Raw genomic sequence first — 20,130 nt, forward strand, 5'->3', positions numbered from 1 at the left:
TAAAGAAAAGAAAAAAAAAAAAGAAAAAGAGAAACTGGTTGAAACTCAAAATTCCTGTAGCAAGAAAACTTTTCCTGAACATCCCTTAATGGACTTACAAGAAACACTGCAGTCATTATTTATATCTCAACAGTACTCATTACAGATATTTAACACTGAGAGAACTACTGATGGTAGAAACCAGCCTGATGGGTTCCAGTACTAGCCTTCACAAGTACATGGAGACCTCTCCTAGTAAAGACAAAAGCAATTAATGCTGCTGCACAGTACAGTCCGCACACCTGAAAGCACAAGAAACAAGCTAGAGTGAAAAATCAGGTTTTTTGAAGCTTGAGACAACTGTTCCAGGGCAAATTTGATACTAACAGGTTAGGGTTACAGGAGTATTCATATGACATCTTGACACTGGCTAACCTGTCCAGCACCTGTGCACTGGGGCACTTCGGTCTCCCAGAAAATCTGAACAAATGTTGGCTGAACCAGTTACTTGTGTGTTATAAGTAGCTGATCTGTTTTCAAAAAGACAGCACTATCATGAACAGGGGAAAAAGCACAAGCGTGAAATGTAGGACATGCTGTTGTGATCCTATTATCACTCTACAAAGCAGCTGGAGTGTTTTAATTCATCCTCATCTGGCCAGCTGATCTACACCCCAAACCCAGAAAGGAGCAAACAATAAATCATTTCACAAAAATAGATAACACCAAAATCTTCTGCCAATAGCTCAAGCACAAAGGCTGAGGACCATTTGTTTTTATAAAAACAAGGTTAAAAGTTCTTATTTTAGGTGCCAGCATACAGCTGCCCCAACAGTTACACCAGAAGCAAAACAAAGCCTCCCCAGCAACAGCACCATTTCCCAACAGCTGGATAGAGAAGAGTCTTTGTGTACAGGACCAGAAGTATCAGATTTCCATCCTGCAGCAATGAAGCCCAGACACACAGGTAGCAAGGAAACCCAATGCTTTTGAAGGGCTAAATGTCTTAAGATACCCTACAAGGAGGAAATAATTTCTCTGAAGACTAATATAAAGTGACCCATAGTAAGCTGAGATTAGAGGGAGACCAAGGAGAGACCTCCAGCAGAGGAGGATCATTGAGCTAACCGCAAAGCACTACAGTGGGGGAAGAAAAAAGTATTGGTAGAGGGCAGCAGTAAAGACTCAGGTGAATGGGTATCTTAGAATCAAAGTGAACAAAAGGGATGTTGAAATGCAAATACAGCTCTAACCAGCAAACCTATGATGATTTAGCTTCAGAAGCCTTTACCATTCTATTTTTAAAACCTGTGCTATCCCTGCATTCATAGCACTATTGCTCCTCTGCCAGATGCACATTGAACAAAAACATATCACTTCCAAGACTACATTTTCTACTGAGCAAATATCACAGGCAGCTGAACAGAGGACAGTGAAATTTTACTGTCAAGGAAACTACAAACCAAAACTCTGCAGTATCTATAATATAAACCGAAGATAAGAGTCAATCTCATTTCAGACAGATTTCACAGACCACTCAGGTTGTCAGCTAGTCAATGGCTTTACGACACTTATCTCATGTTTCAATTTAAAAAAAACAAAACATGACATTTGATTTCTTTTCACCTTCCTTTTTGTGTCATCCTTCCCCCACCCCTATCATCTCAGTGAGCCCCCATTCAAGGACCTCTTTGGTGTCTCACTACCTTACAGGCAGTAAGGGACTACTGAAGTCAAATCAAGGAGCTGAAATTACTGAAACAATAAAAACTATCAAATCTTTCCCCTTGGACCTAGAACACCAGAAGAACACTGCAGATCCATCACTCTCAAGCAAGTCAACTGAGGAACTTTCTCAACATGTTTTTTCACATAGCAACATATCAAAAACAGGTATAAGGCAACACAACTGAAGTTAGTTCTAAAGCCATTTGTTGCTAGTCACAGACCACACATACACCTTCTGAAAGGCAGAGAAACCACTTTGCATGAGCACTCAGGAAATGCAGCAAGGCATTGAATTGCAAACATCTGCCCCATTTCCAGCTTCCTCCATTATTTTCGTTTCAAGCAGCAATCAAAATGGTGGAAATAACACCAACAACAATAACAACAGAGATCGGGGGACAAAAAGCCACCCTCTTCTTTACACTGCCTGTGAGATAAGTTTATTACTTTTCTCATACCTCTGCTGCAAAGCCAGTTAAGCCCTAATACTGTCATCAGATATTATGCCCTTAACCATAATCATGACAAGACTCTTCAGCAAATTCAAGGACACTGGTCACCCGGATGTAGTTAAGAAACTGGTCAGGAGTTTATCAGGGCACTCTCCCTTGCTGCTAATGCAGGCTGTATCCATAGCAGTGGGACAGGAAAACAAAGAGCCATACAACCTCCCAAGTATTGTACATCAACTATTTCCTACACAGTTTTTATTCTACTAACAATTAAGACCATTTCTCAAGCTGACAGCATTCATTACGGGAAAGCATAAACACTGGAGATTTAAAGCACCACACACAATGGTCCAGGAAAGCAACTGTGGATGAAGTATCTGGGTCTCAGATGCTGTGTCCTGTCTTCATGTGTACTGCAGACCTCCTGGCTGAGGAGGCATGAGGAAAGTGTTCCTTCCCTCCTTTACGTCTCTTCACAGCCTCCACTCAGCCTCAGTTAGCAAGCAGACCACTATGCACCAGACATCAAACAAGACAGCTGGCTCACAACTGGTTCCCAATTCCCCATGTCATGCATTTCTGAAGTTTTAAAGTATAAAGTTAAAATCTTCTCCATCTGATTTTACAGCCCTTACTGCCAACCGAAAAACGGTGCTATCACATTTTTAGGAGCTTATCTAATAGTAGAAATAAATAAAACAAGATGCCTAACTTGCTTTACTACATAGCAAGGAGGGTGGGAGGGGTGGAAAGGACAAAAACTGTTTGGAAAAAGCCTTAGCAACTGGAAACCAATATTAGAAACATCATATGTGTGCCACAGCTATGACAGCTAGCATTTTACTATGGATTAAAAAACACAACAAAGAATAAGGTGCATGAGTTTAAAAAAATCGGCAAGTAGTTCTACTTCTAAAAAACGTAGAACTAAGTCCATGCAGAATTTGAAACAGTTATTCATCTGTTTTGACATAATCACTTCTTTTCATGCTGCTCTGTAGTACTTCCACAAAAAATGCCGGGTTTATGGCACTTTCTTGAGGCAAAAAAGGTGTTTACAAGAAGACAAAGATAAATACAGAGAACCGAAGAACCAAACAAAAGGCATTGCATATGAAGAAGACATTTCCTTTCATTATATGCAAACGAAACAAAGGGGCAGAAAACTAAGATATATCTTTGTATCCCTATTTCCAACACTACTATCCAATTTGTGTAAACTGACATGGTGTATTTGGAATCTGCAATTCCCAAGTTACCATGGCAATGAAGCTACCTATCTGTGAGAAAATGTATGGAAAGAACCAGAAGTGAAACAATCTCCATTTCAGACAACAAGAAGGAATACGGGTTTCAGCACTTAACAACCTTGCAAAGACAAAAAAGAATCACTTTTGAAACACAGAAAAAGGATACAAATTCTACCAAAAAGCTACATTGACAATGACACACTAATTTCCAAATACTGTAATACCATCCATAAAAAGGTCAGACTTATTTTGCTACCTCAGAACTGTCCTTTTGGTCACCCAAAGTAACAGTAAAACCCCAAAGCCTGCTCACAGACAAAATATGCCCTTTCCTTCCATTTGGTAAATACTGACAGAGAGCCTGTCAAAGAGAACTGAGAGAAAGACACAAAAAGGATAAAAAATATGGATAAACAGTGAAATAGCTACCTCAATACAGCCAAGAATTCAAAGAGTTTACCCTCATTATTTTAATTATAAAAAAAAGAGCCTGGCTTTACTGACACAGCTATGCCACTGTCTATGTGCATTTTTATCACAGAAATCTCTCAGTTCAGCCAAGCACAGTTCCATTTCAAATCAGCTCCCTCTGGCATTTATAGATATTATGTACAGCACACCAGTTATTCCACACAGACCCCTCAGCAATGCACATTTGTGTAGCAGAGTATCAAGTAAAACACACACCCTTCCTTTTATGACAACTGACTCAAGAAACTGCTGGGGCTAGGACATGTCAAACTAGCTGTACTTCGTAGTTTGTTAACCACAAAACATCTGAGGAACTAAAAAGAGTGTCTGAGTTCTCTGCAAAACAGACCAGATCTCTGCAGGAAGTCAGAATTTATCTTCACTTTCCTGAGAACTATCAGTTTGACAGATTGGTGGAACTGCTAAATAAATAATTTCTAACAGTTTCAGTAAATCAGACAAAAACCCCTGAAACCTCCTCTATTACCCGAATTCTGTAGAACCATTACATGCATAAGCATTCCCCCACATTTTCTCCAAAGGATCCCACACCAAGTAAAGAGTCCTGGGCATAAAAGCATTTCATCTTCACCTCCTGGATGGCAGGGGTAGTTTTAGGGGCAAATTCCTACTAAAGCAAAACCTCTAACACGACCTTCTGTCTCTCTAGAACTAAGCAATTGCTTCTGCATTATTTCACATGCAGAAGAAAGAATAAAGTTCTCATCTGCTGTGCAACTACTAAAATAGGAGTCAAATTCTTGTTCAAATGTTATTAGACTCTGGGAGAAAATATATCTAGTATGATTATAGCAGCAAACAGTGAGCCAGGATTTGCTGGTGCTATTCCTGTCTCTACCAGTAACCCACTGTGTGCCTACAACCAAAACACTTAAGGCGGCACTCGTAGAAACAGGCCAGCCACCAGGTTGATTTACAAGATTTCACTGGAAAAAGCTAGGAAGGCCTGTTGGAGAAGGGATATATTATGTTTTTTTCCCATACTATTCTTTCATTTTATAGAAAGGCTTATGTAAAAGCTTGAATTGTACACCAAAACCCAAATAATTTGCAATATGCCAGGCACAGATTCTCAATTTGAATGGATGACTTGTCTCTCCTGCATTTGAACTCTTACAGCTTTAGGGCCAACTTAATGATTTTGCATTAATTTTTAAACTGCCATATCTTATGCTGCCTTCAAACAATCTGTCCTCTAAAATGAGAGGCATCCCTTACACAGCATTTACACAGAGCTTCCATATTTGACTGGGGCTCTAGATGAAAGCTTCCTACAGCCATGTGAATATAAAGCAAGGAAACTTGGTTTTTCAAACTAAAACTAATGATAATTATTCTTGTTATTTCAGGACTAGTCATCATCCTATTAAAAAAAGGATTTATTTCCAAATATGCTGAAATTTAACTAACTGAATGTATCAAAAGACAGTAAGCCCACATGGAGGTTTAGTTTCCTCTCTTTCTCTACATGAAGTTACTCTTTCTTCCATTAACTTATTTTTTTTTAAGATTACAATACTTTCTATTCAAAAGAATAAAAAACCACAAAAAAAACAAATTAAACAAAAAAGATTTCCAAAAATACATTCTTCCCCTAACTCAAAGAAAAAAATATTTCTAAGCAATCCAATAAAACTGCCTCATTTTTGAAGGATGCAGCGGTTAAATGCATAAATGGCATAAAGTAATTATTAATGTAAATCTCAGTCTAGGGACATTTGTCTTTGTAGTCCAGCTTAAGAGAAAGGGCTGTGTAGCAACAGGCACATGGCTGACGAGTAATGTTTTGCAGGAGCAGATTTAGAGCCTTGAAAGCTAGATTACACACAGATAAAAGCCAAGGAGTTATAAGGAAGAAAGCTCACACTAACTGGTTTCAACAAGAGGAATCACATTAGCATTGTAAAACTAACAGAATCTCTTGGATGACAGCAGGAGTGAGAGCTTTCACTGTCCTTACATCAATTTATACCAGTTGTCAATGGAAAAAATAGCTTGGCATTTGGGTCCTCCAATTCTAGGAACAGTACAGGATCAAGATTCTTCTCTACTCCACCATGGGACCTTGGCTACATAAGGGACATCACCACCATTTTCATATCACTCAGCCTAGTTTCAGTAACATCTAACAAAGAGCAGAGAATTAGGATGTTGTCTACACAGAAGCCCACAATTAAAGAAAGAAAGAAACAAACAAACAAAAAAAACCCCACAAACGAAAAAACAGCACACAGAAATTCTTTAGTACTGAAAGCCAGTGGTGCTCAAATATGCTCAAAGCATTTCTTCTGCCCTTCCTCTCTGACGACTGCCAAGTACTATTTCAGGGCAACCAAAGGCCCTCTCATTTGGCTGAGTCATATGCTATCTTGCTATTAACTCTTCACAGATAAAAACCAGCTTTATGCCAGTCCAGGAAAAGCAGGGGAAGAAAAACCGCTTTTTTTTTTTTGGAAGTTCCATAGCCTTCTCCAGAGAGCAGCTAAGCGTGTGGCTTTTCCAGAGTCTCTGAGAAAGGGTCTTGGAGGTGACAAGAAGGCAGGGCCGAGCTCCGCCGTCTCGAATGCTCGGCGGCAGCAGCACCTCCGGTCATATGCCGAGCGCCGCAGGGGCGGCCGCGCTGCGCTCCCGTACCCACAGCCCGGCACAGCGCCTCAGGGGCTGCGGGAACCCGCCCCTGGACGCGCCAGCCGGCCTTGTGTCACACCGCTGCTGTAGCTCAAACACGGCGGTCGCACATCGCGGGACGAGAGCACTGACGGGCAGAGGCGCTGCTGCTTGTGCCCGTTCAGGAGCGGTGGGCGGAGGCCGCTCCCTATGCGCCAGGAATCCTAGGCTCCGTCCCGGCCAGAAGCCGCCGCCGCCGCCACCCCGCAAGGTCACGCAGCCGGCGTGTCCGCGGAGGAGCCAGGGATGCGATGCGGAAGGTGCCGCTGCTCCCGCTTTCCGCTTCCCGAGATGGCCTCCCAGGGCTGGTCCGGCCCCGCTGCCGTCACCGCCCGGCCGGGCCGGGGGCCGGGACCCCACCGCAGAGGAGACCCTCTGCGGGGAAACCCCGAGTCGCCCGCCCGCTCGCCCGCCCGCCAGTCCCCGCTGCGAGTCCTGCGCCGCGAGCACTTACTGAGCTCGTCCTGAGCGGCCGCGGCCATGATGCCGGCTGGGGAGGGAGGGGAGGCGGCGAGAGACGCTCCGCGCCTCCCACCCCTCTCCGGCACCGGCACCGGGCCGGCGGCCGCCTCTCTCCTCCTCCCCCTCCTCCCTCTCCACCTCTTCCACCCCCTCCTTCTTCTCCTCCTCCTCCTCCTGCTCCCTGCGGATCCCCTCGAAAGCGGCAGCGCCCGTTCTTCTGTCACCGCCAGTTTATATTTAGAGAGAGCCGCCATCCCCACCGCCCGCCCCCATCTTATACACGGCCCGGCCCCGCCGCCGCCGCCCCGCCCGGCGGGCCCCGAGGAGGAGGTTTGCGGGGGCAGCACTGACCGGAGTCCGCGCTGACCTCCATGGCGGCCGCGCCGGCTCCGCGCTGGGCACGGCGGCGCAGGGACGGAACGGGACCGGAGCGGCGTGGGGCGCCCCCGCGCGGCCGTGGGTGCGCTAGCAGGATGAGGGTGGAGAGACCCGCCCACAGCCGGGCGCGGCCCCGTCCACTGACCGGCTTGGCCACGCCTACCGAGCGGCACGGCCCCGCCCCCGCCAGCGCCGCCGAGCCGCAATTCCAAAGCCATTTCCCGAAGGAATAAAGGTGCGCCGTAGACCTCCTCCCCTGCCGCTCTGGGATTGCTCAGAGAGACCACCACACTGCGTCTTTTTCTCAGACTCTGCGATGACATATGTGATCGCTGTAAGGAGCATCTTAGCAAGATGCCCCAGGCGAGGCGTCCCTGGAGCACCTCTGGAAACAGCGTGGCGCCCGTTCCCCAGCTCCCTGCTGCTTCCTGCAGGTGGCACGGGGGCAGCTGGCCACGTCTCCCTAAAGCTCCAGGGCCAGTCCCAAGGCAGACGTGAGTTCAAGTGTCAGGTGTCAAGAGGACTAGCTTGTTTCTCTAATCAGGAAAAAAAAGGTGACAAAACCTTCTGTGCACCATTTTTGCTACAGTTGTGCAATGTGTCTGGCTGACCAGGAGCTCGTTTCCCATAACAGCCTCCACAGTGCTGCTGCACTTTGCACAGGTAGTGGGAAAGCTGCTGCTAACACACCAGTGTTTTGGCTATTGCTGAGCAGCACTGGCACAGCATCAGCACTGTCTCTCCAACATTCCTCCCTCCATCAGGAGGGCTGGGGCTGGGCAAGATCCTGGGAGGGGACACAACTAGGCCAGCTGAGCCAAACTGGCCAAAACAATATTCTATGGCATATGATGTCAACTCTGATACAAAAGCTGAGGGAAGAAGAAGGAACATGGGACATTAATTTTTTACAGTGTTTGCCTTCCAGAGCAATTTCTATGCATTCTGAAGCCTCACTCCTCAGGAAATGGCCAGATATGGCTTGCAGATGGGAAGTAAAGAATAAAATTATTTTCTTCCTCTTTGCTTGTGTGTGCATAAATTTTCACTTTTGCTTTAGTAAACTGCCTGATCTCAACCAACAAGTCATTTTCCACCTTATTTTCTCTCCTGTCCAGCTGAGAAGGGGAAGTGATAGGGAAGCTTGGTGGGCACCAGCCACCCAGCCCATGTCAACCCACCACAATTTTTTAAGGTCAGGGTCTGAAGAGTTGACTTCCAGCCTCCAATGCTGATAGGCTGGGCTCTAATGAGCTGCAAAGAGGTAGGCTTTTTGGTTTGTTTATTTGGGGTTTTTTTTGTTTGGTTGGTTTGGTTTTGTGGGGTTTTTTTTTGGTTGGTTGGTTGGTTGGTTTTGTTGTTGTTGTTGTGGGGTTTTTTTGTTGGTTTTTTTTTTTTTTGAGGAAGCAGATTTGGGACCCATCCACAACTGATGGAAATTACAAGCATTTATTAATGCAGAAAGGAGACAAGCAGAACAGACCAGCCATATGGGAGTCATACTCATTTCCAGCTTTAAGAACAAAACAAGAGCATTTTTGTGCTGAATATTTACAGCATCAAGCCCCTATCTGCTTTTCTAGGAAAGGTCAAGCACTGAGGTGATGTTCCTGCTGGTTACACCAGAGCAGAGATGTAATCTTCCTTTCCAAGAGAAGTCTTTGGGTACAGAACATCACAGGTGGCAGACTTGCTTTCGAAGCCACCATTTCAGGGAGCTGTGCAGAAAGAATCACTTAGAATCACAGAATGGGTCAGGCGCGAAGGATATCTGGTCCAATCTCCCTGCTCAAGCAGGGCGACCCTAGAGGACATGGCACAGAATTGCGTCCGGACAGTTCCTGAATCTCTCAGGTAGGGAGATAACGCCAGTTAATTGCGTTGGACCGCACATGGCAGGTGGTCAGACCCTAAGCTCCACCGGGAGCAAGCCTAAACCAGGTACAGGCTCATGAAGTACTTCAGAGGTTTCTTCCCTGGAAGAATCACAGAATTACTGGGGTTGGACGGGACTTCTGGAGATCATTTACTCCAACCCCCCTGCCAAGGCAGCGTCACCTAAAAGGTGACACAGGAACATGTCCAGGTGGGTTTTGAAAACCTCCAGACACCCTACGACTTCCCTGAGCAGCCTGTTCCAGTGCTCTGCCACCCTCAGTGTAAAGAAGTTCTTCCTCATGTTGAGGTGAAACTTCTCGTGTTTATGGCCTTTGCTCCCCCTACTATCGCTGGGCAGCACTGAAAAATCTGGCACCACCCTCTTGGTACCCACCTTTGAGATATTTATATGTATTAATGAGACCTCCTCTCAGCGGTCTCTTCTCCAGACTGAACAGGCCCAGTTCCTGCAGTCTCTCCTCGTGAGAGAGATGTTCCAGGCCCCAAATCACCTTTGTGGCCTCCTCTGCACCCCTTCCAGTACCTCCGTGTTTTTCTTGAGCTCTGGAGCTCAGAGTTGAATACAGCAGTTCAGACACGGCCCCACTAGGGCTGAGTGCAGGGGCAGGATCACCTCATCGACCTGCTGGCAGTGCTCTCCCGAATGCATCCCAGGATTCCGCTGGCGCGGGTGCAAGGCAAGGGCACACCGTGGCTGGACGTACGGGGCGGCAGCAGCCTGTGAGAAATCGGGGACAAAGGACCAGCGCTAGTGCCGGCCGCGTCGATCACGCCGAGCTCCCTCCCCGGCCCGCCGCCCCGAGCGCGGGCTCTGTCACGACCCGCCCCCTGTCGCGCCCCCGCCCTCTCGCGCCGGCCCCGCCGCCGGCCGCGCGCACGGCCCCGGCGGCGGCGGAGGAGGAGAAATGGCGGCGGCGGCGGCGGCGCGGTGTCCGGGAGGGTGGTGGGCGCTGTGCCTGTGCCTGTGCGCGGCGCTACTGCCGCGGCCGGCGCGGGGCCTCACCGACCGCCTCTACTGCGGCCGCCGAGTCTGCTACGAGGTGCTGGGCGTCAGCCGGCAGGCCAGCAAGGCGGAGATCGCCCGCGCCTACCGGCAGCTCGCCCGGCAGTACCACCCCGACCGCTACCGCGGGGAACCCGCGGGCGGCGAGGGCAACGGGGCACAGGCGGCACACGAGAAGTTCCTGCTCATCGCCGCCGCCTACGAGACCCTCAAGGTGAGAGAGCGGGACCGCCGCCGCGGCCGGAGCCGCTCCGGTAAGCAGTCAGGGAGGGGAGGAGAAACACCCCGAAAAATCCTCCTTCCGTAGCCAGCCCGAGAGTGCGGGAAGGAGGATGGAGTGCTCTTGAAAATCCTCCTGTGTCTAGAATGCGCTATTTTTAAAATTGTTTTATTTATTTATTTATGACGAACCGACTGGGCTTTATCTTGGAGGTGTATACCTTTAAAAGTAGCAGTGACTCGAGTAGCATATGGGATCTGTAAGGGAAGGCTTCTCAGGGCAAAGCATATGTGACTTGGCAAAGATGGAACCCAGGAATGGAAGAAGGAGACCTGTAAGTGTTTTGAGGCTACAGGGGATTAGAAAAGGGAACTACTTTTTTTTTTTTTTTTTTTTTTTTTTTTTTTCCTGGGTGGGGAAGGGGGGACGGAGTTTGAAAGGAATGCAGTTTGCAGTTGAGCCTGGCAAAATTAAATTTCCCATCCCACAATTATATGGAGAGAAATGAAGGAAAACTCAAGAGAACATGAGAACAATGAGGTTTTAAATTGGCTTTCCATTGGACAGATTCCATAGCCCTGTAAACCAATTCCTTTAAGTTTTGTCAAACAATCTCCTAATAGGTTCTTCATCTGAAGATCTTTTCCTGGGCAATACTTATTAACTCCAGTCCATCTGCGTTTCCCATTTTGAAGTTAAACAACTTACTTTGTGGATTTTAGTTGCTTGTCTGTTTTCTAGTTTTAAATGCCTTTGCATAGTGCCTGCTTATTCATTTTAAGGCTAAACATGTCATATGTGCATGGGCACATAAGTGTGAACAAATTAATTGAGAATATGAGAAGAGGACGAATTTCCTCTTACGTTTTGTACTCACTTGGGCTGTTGCAAGTTTACAGCAGCAAGGTCCTTAATGAGATGTAAAACACAGGTATAATAGAGCAAGTGAAAGCAGGAATTTAAACCTGAATGAGTTTTTCATCTCATCGTGCAGGATGAAGAAACACGTAAAGATTATGACTACATGCTGGATCATCCTGAAGAGTATTACAGGCATTATTACCACTACTACAGCAGGAGGCTGGCACCTAAAGTAGATGTCACAATAGTGATCCTAGTTACAGTGTGTGCCATCTCTGTGTTTCAGGTAAAATTTCACGTTTACATTGTACTGCTCTGTGAGTTTCTGAACAAGAAAAGAAGTAGTGGCCACTCTCATAATGTGCCATTTAATAAAAAGTGTCAGTGAGCAGCCCTGTTCCTGTATTCTGTGGTCCAGTTCTGTGTACTGTCCATAAAAATCCTGAAGTCAGGAGGTACTTAGCAGATTTTTGACTGCCCTTGGTACCTTGAACAAAAGTAAAGATTAGTTTCTTTTAATTTTGTTGAGACAATGTGCGTCTTTTCTGAAGAATTTACTCGGTTCTTCCTGGCAGGAGTAGCTGCCTGAGTAGCTCAGGCAGGACTAGTACCCCAAATAACATGTGTCAGTTTATCAAGATGCATAAGTAAGGTTTTTAAAAAAGCAGACTAGTAGCAAACAATTCAAGATTCAATTCAGATGATAGGACCGAATATCTGTAGTTTACTAATGTGTGAATCTTGCATTGCAGTGTATTTTAAACACTACATTGATGAAGTCAGGAGAGAAGCAAATTCAGTTCAGCACAGTTTACTCTGAAGGTGGTAGATCCAAGGCCCAGAAAACCCCCTGTGTTTTAAATGAAAAAACTTGTGCTGTTGCTGACAAGAGGACAAAAATGCATAACTTCTCTTTAAGATCTTTTAAATCACTCATTCAAAGCATCATTAAAAATACCCAAGAAGTTTAAGAAATCAAGGTATAGCTTACGCTGTGGTGCAGTTAGCTCAGTGTTTAGTGGGATATCAGAAGCTAGAATAAAAAGTATGTTGATCAGAATTCAAGAATAATAAATTTTAATGGCATATTCAACCTAATTTTTCTTCAGATTTAGTTCCAATGGTGAAGTTTCATTTCACATCTTATTTCTTATTTTGTCTGTAAGTGTAGACTTGGAGTCCAACTGCCAGATGGTTCTAAATTCAGTGTAAGCATCTGTGTAAATCAGTTTGCCCATCTTGCTTTCTGTTGTTTCTTAGGCTTTCCTAAGGTTGTGTAGTGGTTTATGTTTGCCCTTTGTCTTGGTGTGAGATGCGTCATTATTAAAAAAGTTGTGTCAGTGAGACATGATTGGATGTCCCAAGAATGAAAGCAAGCTGCTTTTTGCCTCTCTAGTTTCTTACTTCTGTTTTCCGTGCCTCATCTCAGGTCATTTATTGGACACTAGATGGGAGCAACATCAGCTCTCTGCTAGACCTTGTGCTTCTGTGTTCAGAAGGAAGCATTCTCAGGGTTGTGCTGTACAGGGCTAGGAGTTGGACTTGATGATCCTTGCGGGTCTCTTCCAGTTCAGGATATTTTATGATTCTGGGTTCATCCAGGCAGTATATTTCTGGTTTGTTGTTTGGGGTTTTTTTCCCCCACTCCCATGAAGCCCAGAGGACAGCTGGAGATCAGAGAGGTATTTTGAGTTTTGTAAAGTGGGCACTGCCTGACTAATGAGATTGTCACGTATTTAGTTTATGTTCAGTGAACTGCTTTAAAAGGGTACAATTTTATACTTAAATGTTTGTATACTAGCTGCTATATTTATAATATAAGAGGAGGGGCTTCTGAGAATGGCTGGCACAGACTGGTGTTAACTTTCAGGAGATTGCCATCTACTCAGGACCAAAATGGTTCAGAGCAGTGTCTGCTTGGCCTTCCTTGTCATCATAAATTGCTGTGAGATACACTTATATATCTGTTTCCCGGGTGCTTCACTGAGTCTAGAGAGATGATTATAGCTTCTGTGATACCACAGAAGTACTGTTAGCTTCACTTTTTGCCCTACGGTAATAGAACTGTGGTTAAAAGTGTGTGACAGCATTACTTTTTTCTTTTCCTGGCAAACCCCCAAATAGGAATGTGTCCGTATTAAAACATGGGTTTTACTTTTACTGTTTTTAAATTACAGTTCTTCAGCTGGTGGAGTAGTTACAATGAAGCTATCAACTACTTAGCATCTGTGCCAAAATACCGTATACAAGCCACTGAGATTGCCAGGCAACAAGGTTTACTCAACAAGACTAAAGAAAAAGGCAAGAACAGGAGGTCTAAAGAAGAAATTCGTGAAGAGGAGGAAGAAATTATCAAAGACATTATTAAAAATAAAATAGATATAAAGGGCGGTTATCAGAAGCCCAAAATATATGATATCCTTCTATTTCAGATCCTTCTTGCTCCCTTTTACTGGTGCAAATACATAGTTTGGTACTGTTGGTGGATTTATTGTTTCACTATTAAAGGGCAAGAGTATGGTGTGGAAGAGAAGTTGTATATCATAAGAAGGTACATGAAAATGTCTCAGTCTCAGTTTGACAGCCTGGAAGATCATCAAAAAGAGACCTTTCTTGAACGGCAGCTATGGATACGAGAAAACTATGAGGTGGGTAGCAATATTGAAATCAGCCAGGAAATAAACTTTCTAACGCAATTTGAAGTATTAGAAAGCAGGCATTCTTTATTACAGCACTGGACACACCTGAAGCATGTATCCTCTCATCAAATGTGTGCCATGAAACCTTACAGTGGGATATTTATTCCATCATGATCATACGTATTCATTACAATATACGTCCTAGATAATGCATAAACATCATTTTTCTAAGAGTTTATATGCATGCATCTGACTCCTGCTTGCCTGCCCCTCCTTTTATGGTTCCAGAGGGTTGTCTGAAGGGGTCTGTGGTATGGTATTGACTGCTTCAATATAACAGGTGACGGTTCCTTGAACTTTTTCTTCAGGCGTGTGCTGTTGCTTCTTGTTACATGCCAAAACCACCACCGTATTCCTTATTATTTCTTCATCCACTGGCTCCAGCTACTTTTACATACACTTATCTTTTTTTGTCGATTAGTCTTTAAGGTCTGTGTAGCAACTTCAGGGAAATTGAAAGTTTCTCTTCTGTTATTTATCAGTAGTCCTGGTGGAAAAACTAATGTTAGTTATCCAGCACTTTCAGAGCAATAATAACAGTGTGCTGTTATAGTAGGTTGAAGACTATAGTCTGCTCTCCAAACAGTAATTGTAATAAGAATTATCCAGATTGTCTGAAATTCCTATTCTATCAGTCTTCTAAGATGTTAATTCCTGACTCAGAGGCTTTTGATTGTTTGTTATTGTTTTGGTTTGGTTTTCCCAACTATCCTTTGATAGCTCTTTGCCCTGTGGTGAGTAGTGGAGACTGTTCTTAAAAACCACCATTGGGTACAACCTCTACTCTTGCCATGGATAGTCAATAAATCTATAGTCAATACTATATAGTCACTATATAATTTTTAAGAATTCTGTGAGAGCAGAGAAAGAGCATTAGTTATAGCATGGAATTGCAGTCCAGAATTACTTGGGATGTTGGGGCAGGTTGACAAAACTCTTCTGTTGTTCCACACATCTGTGTACAGGTACAGGTACATCTGTGGGCCATTTGGATGTGAGGTTTCTAAAGAAAAACATGAGAATATGAACTTGGTCTGCTTAAGGGGAAAAGGAGGTGGTGCTGCTGTTCTGCATATGCTGGGAAAGAGATGTGATGGTGGCAGGACACCAAAGATTAGAAAATGTTTATTCAAAAGCAGACAGGGGTGTATTACTCTATAAACTTGAAGAGGAAAATAGGAAAATAGGTGTTAATGTAAGGAAAGGATTAGCTGTCAAGTATGTGTATGTGTTCAGTTAGGATGGGTTTGCTAGAAAACAATCTGGAGGTCCAAAGGCTGAGTAATGTTGCTAAAGCAGCTATTAATATGGAAGAAGATTGGGTGGGTATCCTGTAGGAGAGAAAAAAATGCCCTGGTTTCTCATCCATAGAGTTTTTAACGAGTGATGTTTTGGTCACTGAATGTGAAAGAACTGTATTTGCCACAAGTGGAGTCTTTTTAGCTCACACTTGCTTCCTGTGGTGGCCAGCAGTTCATTTTCTCTGACGAATACACAACAGCTGCACCTGAATAATAATATTTATCCAACATGTTTTGCAGCTTTGTGACTTTCTGAAAAGGAAATTTTGTCTTTGTAGGTAATTGCTTTAATAAGTTTTTACCTATTCACTTGAATGCATTAAAGTTTTCAGTGTCTGCTGTGCCATCTGGTCATGAGTTCATCAATACTTGTAGAAGGTGGTGGAAGAGGATTTTCTTGAAGCCTGGACTCCTGCTCATTTCAGTATTACTGGAAATGGAGAATAATCATGGTTTATTCTGTTCTTGCGCTAGCTGTGCTTTTGTGTACCACTGCCATATCCTTATTTGAAACATATCCATGTATTTTCTAGGCTGAAAAATAATGCTGTAGTGTTTCTCCCCAAAAGCTTGTCTGTTCCTTCGTCACTGGAGATGTCTATCTACATATTGTTCAGTTTTCCAGTGTTGTTTTAGGATAGGAAAACCACGAATTCAAAACGCAGGTGCATGGTAGAGCTCCACAATATTTTTACTGTTTCCTAACGATTCTTCAAACCTTTATGATCACTGAGCATTGAGTTTGTGTATTCATGTAGCCATCTGTAAGACAATATTTTTAAAATCTTGTTTGTGCATAGCAGAACTCTAAATTGAATTGGCATTTGAGTCAGACTATGTCACATGTCACTGAGATGATAAAATCATTGATAGTATAGAGATTTATGCTGACTGGATCTACATAAACTGCCTTCCAGAATAAAAATGCAGATGTTCTTGCATTTTTTTGACCTTTTTGTTTAAAAGATTATTGACTTTGCTGATAAATGTAGATTCCATTGCAGTGACACCATTTCTTGACAGAATATAATTGCTTATCTTTTAGTACTGTAAATACTGGATGCAGAGATATTTGAGATATTCTCAACTTTGTTGACAACGTTACTTAGGAACAAAAAGTTCCATAGTGGTTTCTATTAGATGATGACTTTTTAAAGGGTGAACAGCTAAAAGGAGGAGCTGAACAACTGCATTGAACAGTATGTGTGCTGAAAGGAACTCACAAGGCTAGGTTTTTTGAACATTAGCCATTGCATAGTGTGTATTTTCTTATGTTGAATTAGTTGAACATCTACTTCTCTAGCAAAAAAAAATATTTTGGAGCTTACAGGAAGGTAGTTCTGCTCTCAGCGAAAGCACAAAGCATCTTGAGCAGCAGTAGGGTCTTGGGCTGCAAGTGCCCCAACACTTTGTGTTGGTCGGGGTCTGCTTCTGCACTGCAATCCAGTCTTTTGTAAGAACAAGAAGCTGGGAAATGATTGAAGTATGAACACTTGCACCCCACTTGAGGCTCAGTTAAGCTGTTTCTTCATCTTTATCAAAAACTTCTGTCTGTCTTACCAGGTGTATAAACGAGAACAAGAGGAGGAGTTAAAGAAAAAGATGGCCATGGATCCCAGATGGAAGAGATACCGGCGGTGGATGAAAAATGAAGGCCCTGGAAGATTGACCTTTACTGATGATTGAAAGTTGCTGAACAAAATGTGTGCTGTTGCTGAAAGTGATTTGCAAAACTTTTCATTATATCATTCAGAGTTTTGTCTCCTGTGGCTTAGCAGTGATCTAAAACTCAGGAACTATTACATCAGGCCGAAGCATAATACAGGTTTACCATTTTTATAAATCAGACCTATTAAACAGGCTCAGCCTAATGTATATATGCCATTTACTTGGGGATATGAGTATGGAATTCATTATTCCAAACAATGTATTTTTTGCTAGATACTTCATATTCATCATCAACGAAACCATAACTATGGTCTTTCTGAGAATATTTTTAGTTCAAACTTTGAGACGTCACAATTTTCCTCTTAAAACTAAAGGGTTCCTTCAAGTGGAAACTGAAAATGCCTATAAAGGATTCCGAAGCAAGAACCATTTCCTGTTTTCCTCTCTTTCCCCCTACTTTTCAATCTAATTTCTAAGATGCCAAATAGGTTTTTTTTCATGTAAACAAAATGGGGATTATACAAGACTACTGCTATTCCTGCTTCACTTGGAAATGGATTTTATTCTTTATGGGAATAAATGATGCATGATTGATCATCATTGTGATGCAAACAAGCCTTAATTCTTTGTTTTACAGAATAATTCATGAAACAGTATGCTTGGATATTTTGGGGTTTTACATCTTGTACATTGGGTTATACTTCTTGTTCAGAACAAGTGTACCAGTGGATCTTAGTCTATTAAAAGTGACATTTCTTTCACCAAAGTATTGGTTAAAGGAAAATGACCCTTTTGTTAAAAAGGGCAGTTTTGATGCCTTATGTAAATAAAAGTTTATATATGCAGATTTAATTAGTTTTAAATTCTAAATCTTAAGTATTCATTACATTTATCTCTTCTGATCAGACCTCTGAGTACTTAGAATAAATAATGCATAACAGTAGTCTGTGGTTTGTAACAGCCCAGTTCAGAGAGTTTCTGTGATCTGCTGGTAACAGGGATTCTGCTACCTTATTCCTCTTCAGTAATTTTACTGGGGAAGGAAAGGTGGGAGCATGGTCTTTCTCCTATCATCACACCTGTAAAAGTTAGTTCCTTAGAGGGAAACTGCTGAAAACAGTGCCTTGTTAGCTGCCTTCTTTGGAGATTGATTCTGGGTGTGGTTGTGAACTTGCTACTCCTGAACTTTTGCACATTTTTGACCTATGGTTTCAGTTTTCTGTTTAAAGTAACATATTCAAAAACATAGGTTGTAGTTTTATGCCCATCTGGAGATGAATCACCTCGTAGCTGCTTATTCAACTCTCCTCTCTTTTCAACTTTTTTCTCTTTTCCTGGTAGAATGGGGATGAGAGTCGAAGTAAAACTTGTATGTTGAGATAAGAAATAGTTGAAGAATTGAAAATAAAGTAAATACAATAATAATGGGAAATAATAATGATAATAAAAACAAAACAAACAGATGATCTACAATGCAATTGCTCACCACCTGCTGACTGATAACAGACTCCTCCTTCCCAAACCCAGAGTGGTTACTCTTCAGGTAACTCTCCCCACTTTATATACCAGGCATCATGATCTCTGGTGTGGAATATCCCTTTGGCCAGTTCAGGTCACTTATCCCAGCTATGCTCCCTCCCCGTTTGGGGTGTTTTTTGTGTATCTTCTTACTGGCAGAGCATGAGACGAGGAGGGAAAAAAGTCCTTGACTTCAGATAAGCACAATTTAGCAGAGAACAAAACATTGGTGTGTTATCAGCACCATTCTCATTCTGAATCCAAAACACAGCACTGTAACAGCTACTGAGAAGAAATTACCTAGCTGTAATCAGGACAATAACCACTGCTTATTCCATATCATCTGTGTCATGCCAAGTTTCACACTCCCCCATATCCCATCACCTTCCCTATTTATCTGTTTTGATAGATATACAAACATCATTCTCTTAGTCAATTGAACACTCTGTTAAGTGTTCATAGAACAGCCACAAAATAAAAAAAAAAGTTTGTTGAATTCATTTAGTCCATGACTTTGGTCTTCATCCTTGTTACTAGTCTTTCAAGCAGAAAAGATGGTACCAGGTGTTGGATTGTTGCATGCTGCACATTTGAGCCAGTTCTTTTCACTTGTTCAGTTTTATCCAAGTTCAGTCTTTGTGAGTGCTATGATCAGGCTGAGATGCCCAGAACAGTTGTGGTTCAGATCAATGCTGTGAGGTGCTCTGTGGGGTGATACACACAGCTATTATTATCACTTCTATACATAGAAGTGGTAATAGAGTGTTGCATAGTGACAAACATCATAGGGTTTAATTCACTGACTATTTTCAACTAAAATCAAATCTCCTTGAGGCACACACAGGATTTCCCCATCCTCTAACATGACCCACCAAGTGCACATAGGTCTTTGAGCAAAAGCAGTCCCACAGATGGGTTTGCCTTTGCCTGGGGCAGGAATAACCTAGACTCTTTTCCCCCAGCATGTTTTTAATATGCACTACAGGAAATTTATCCCCTTCTACACTACATAAAGACTTTGGGCAGGGCCAGCCTGGTTGGCAGATCCTCTGGTATCTAACAGGTGGCCTTTGCTAAATGTGGCCTTTCACAACATTTGAATGTCCCACCACCCATTGCTCTCAGTGTAGTCTTTAACAGTCCATTACATAATTTGTTCTTTCCAGAGGCTGGTGCATGGCAGAGAATGATACATCCACTCAATGCCATGTTCTTTGGCCCAAATGTCTATGAGGATGTTTAGGAAGGGAGTTCCACTGTCTGATGGAAGATCTGAATCTTTCTGGGGTACCATGTTTCCACAGGACTTGCTTTTCCAGTCCCAGGATGGTGTTCCAGGCAGTGCAGTGAGGCACAGGGCACATCCCCAGTCGTTCGGTGGCTGCTTCCACCACTGCAAGACATGGCACTTGCCATCACAGATTTGGGGAGATGTGATATGATCAATCTGCCAGGCCTCCCCATATTTTTATTTCAGCCATCATTCTCCGTACCAAAGAGGCTTCACCAGCTTGGCCTGCCTTATGTCAGCTCATATTTCATATTCATGGATA

General features: G+C 43.4%; 2 protein-coding genes across 3 annotated transcripts in view; one reads left to right on the plus strand and one right to left on the minus strand.

The window, feature by feature from the left end:
• The window catches only part of ECPAS (Ecm29 proteasome adaptor and scaffold), a 60,280-nt gene extending 52,822 nt beyond the window's left edge, over nt 1-7,458 (minus strand). Inside the window, exon 1 of one of the 2 annotated variants that reach the window (XM_014889233.2) lies at nt 7,382-7,458. In XM_014889233.2, coding sequence (XP_014744719.1) covers nt 7,382-7,403 — 22 coding nt within the window. In that variant the 5' untranslated portion in view covers nt 7,404-7,458. Of the gene's footprint in view, nt 1-7,022; nt 7,078-7,381 lie in introns of those variants that run through there. The other variant, XM_014889232.2, reaches the window with a different exon arrangement.
• Nucleotides 7,459-10,181: 2,723 nt separating this feature from the next.
• DNAJC25 (DnaJ heat shock protein family (Hsp40) member C25) lies at nt 10,182-17,911 on the plus strand. The gene is made up of 4 exons (XM_014889208.2): nt 10,182-10,524; nt 11,525-11,677; nt 13,569-14,039; nt 16,955-17,911. Exons 1-4 carry the CDS (start codon nt 10,213-10,215, stop codon nt 17,075-17,077), a joined length of 1,059 nt encoding a protein of 352 aa, XP_014744694.1. The 5' UTR covers nt 10,182-10,212; the 3' UTR covers nt 17,078-17,911.
• Nucleotides 17,912-20,130: the final 2,219 nt, after the last annotated feature.

Source organism: Sturnus vulgaris, chromosome Z, assembly GCF_052056855.1.
Source record: "Sturnus vulgaris isolate bStuVul1 chromosome Z, bStuVul1.hap1, whole genome shotgun sequence".
Lineage (NCBI taxonomy): Eukaryota > Metazoa > Chordata > Aves > Passeriformes > Sturnidae > Sturnus > Sturnus vulgaris.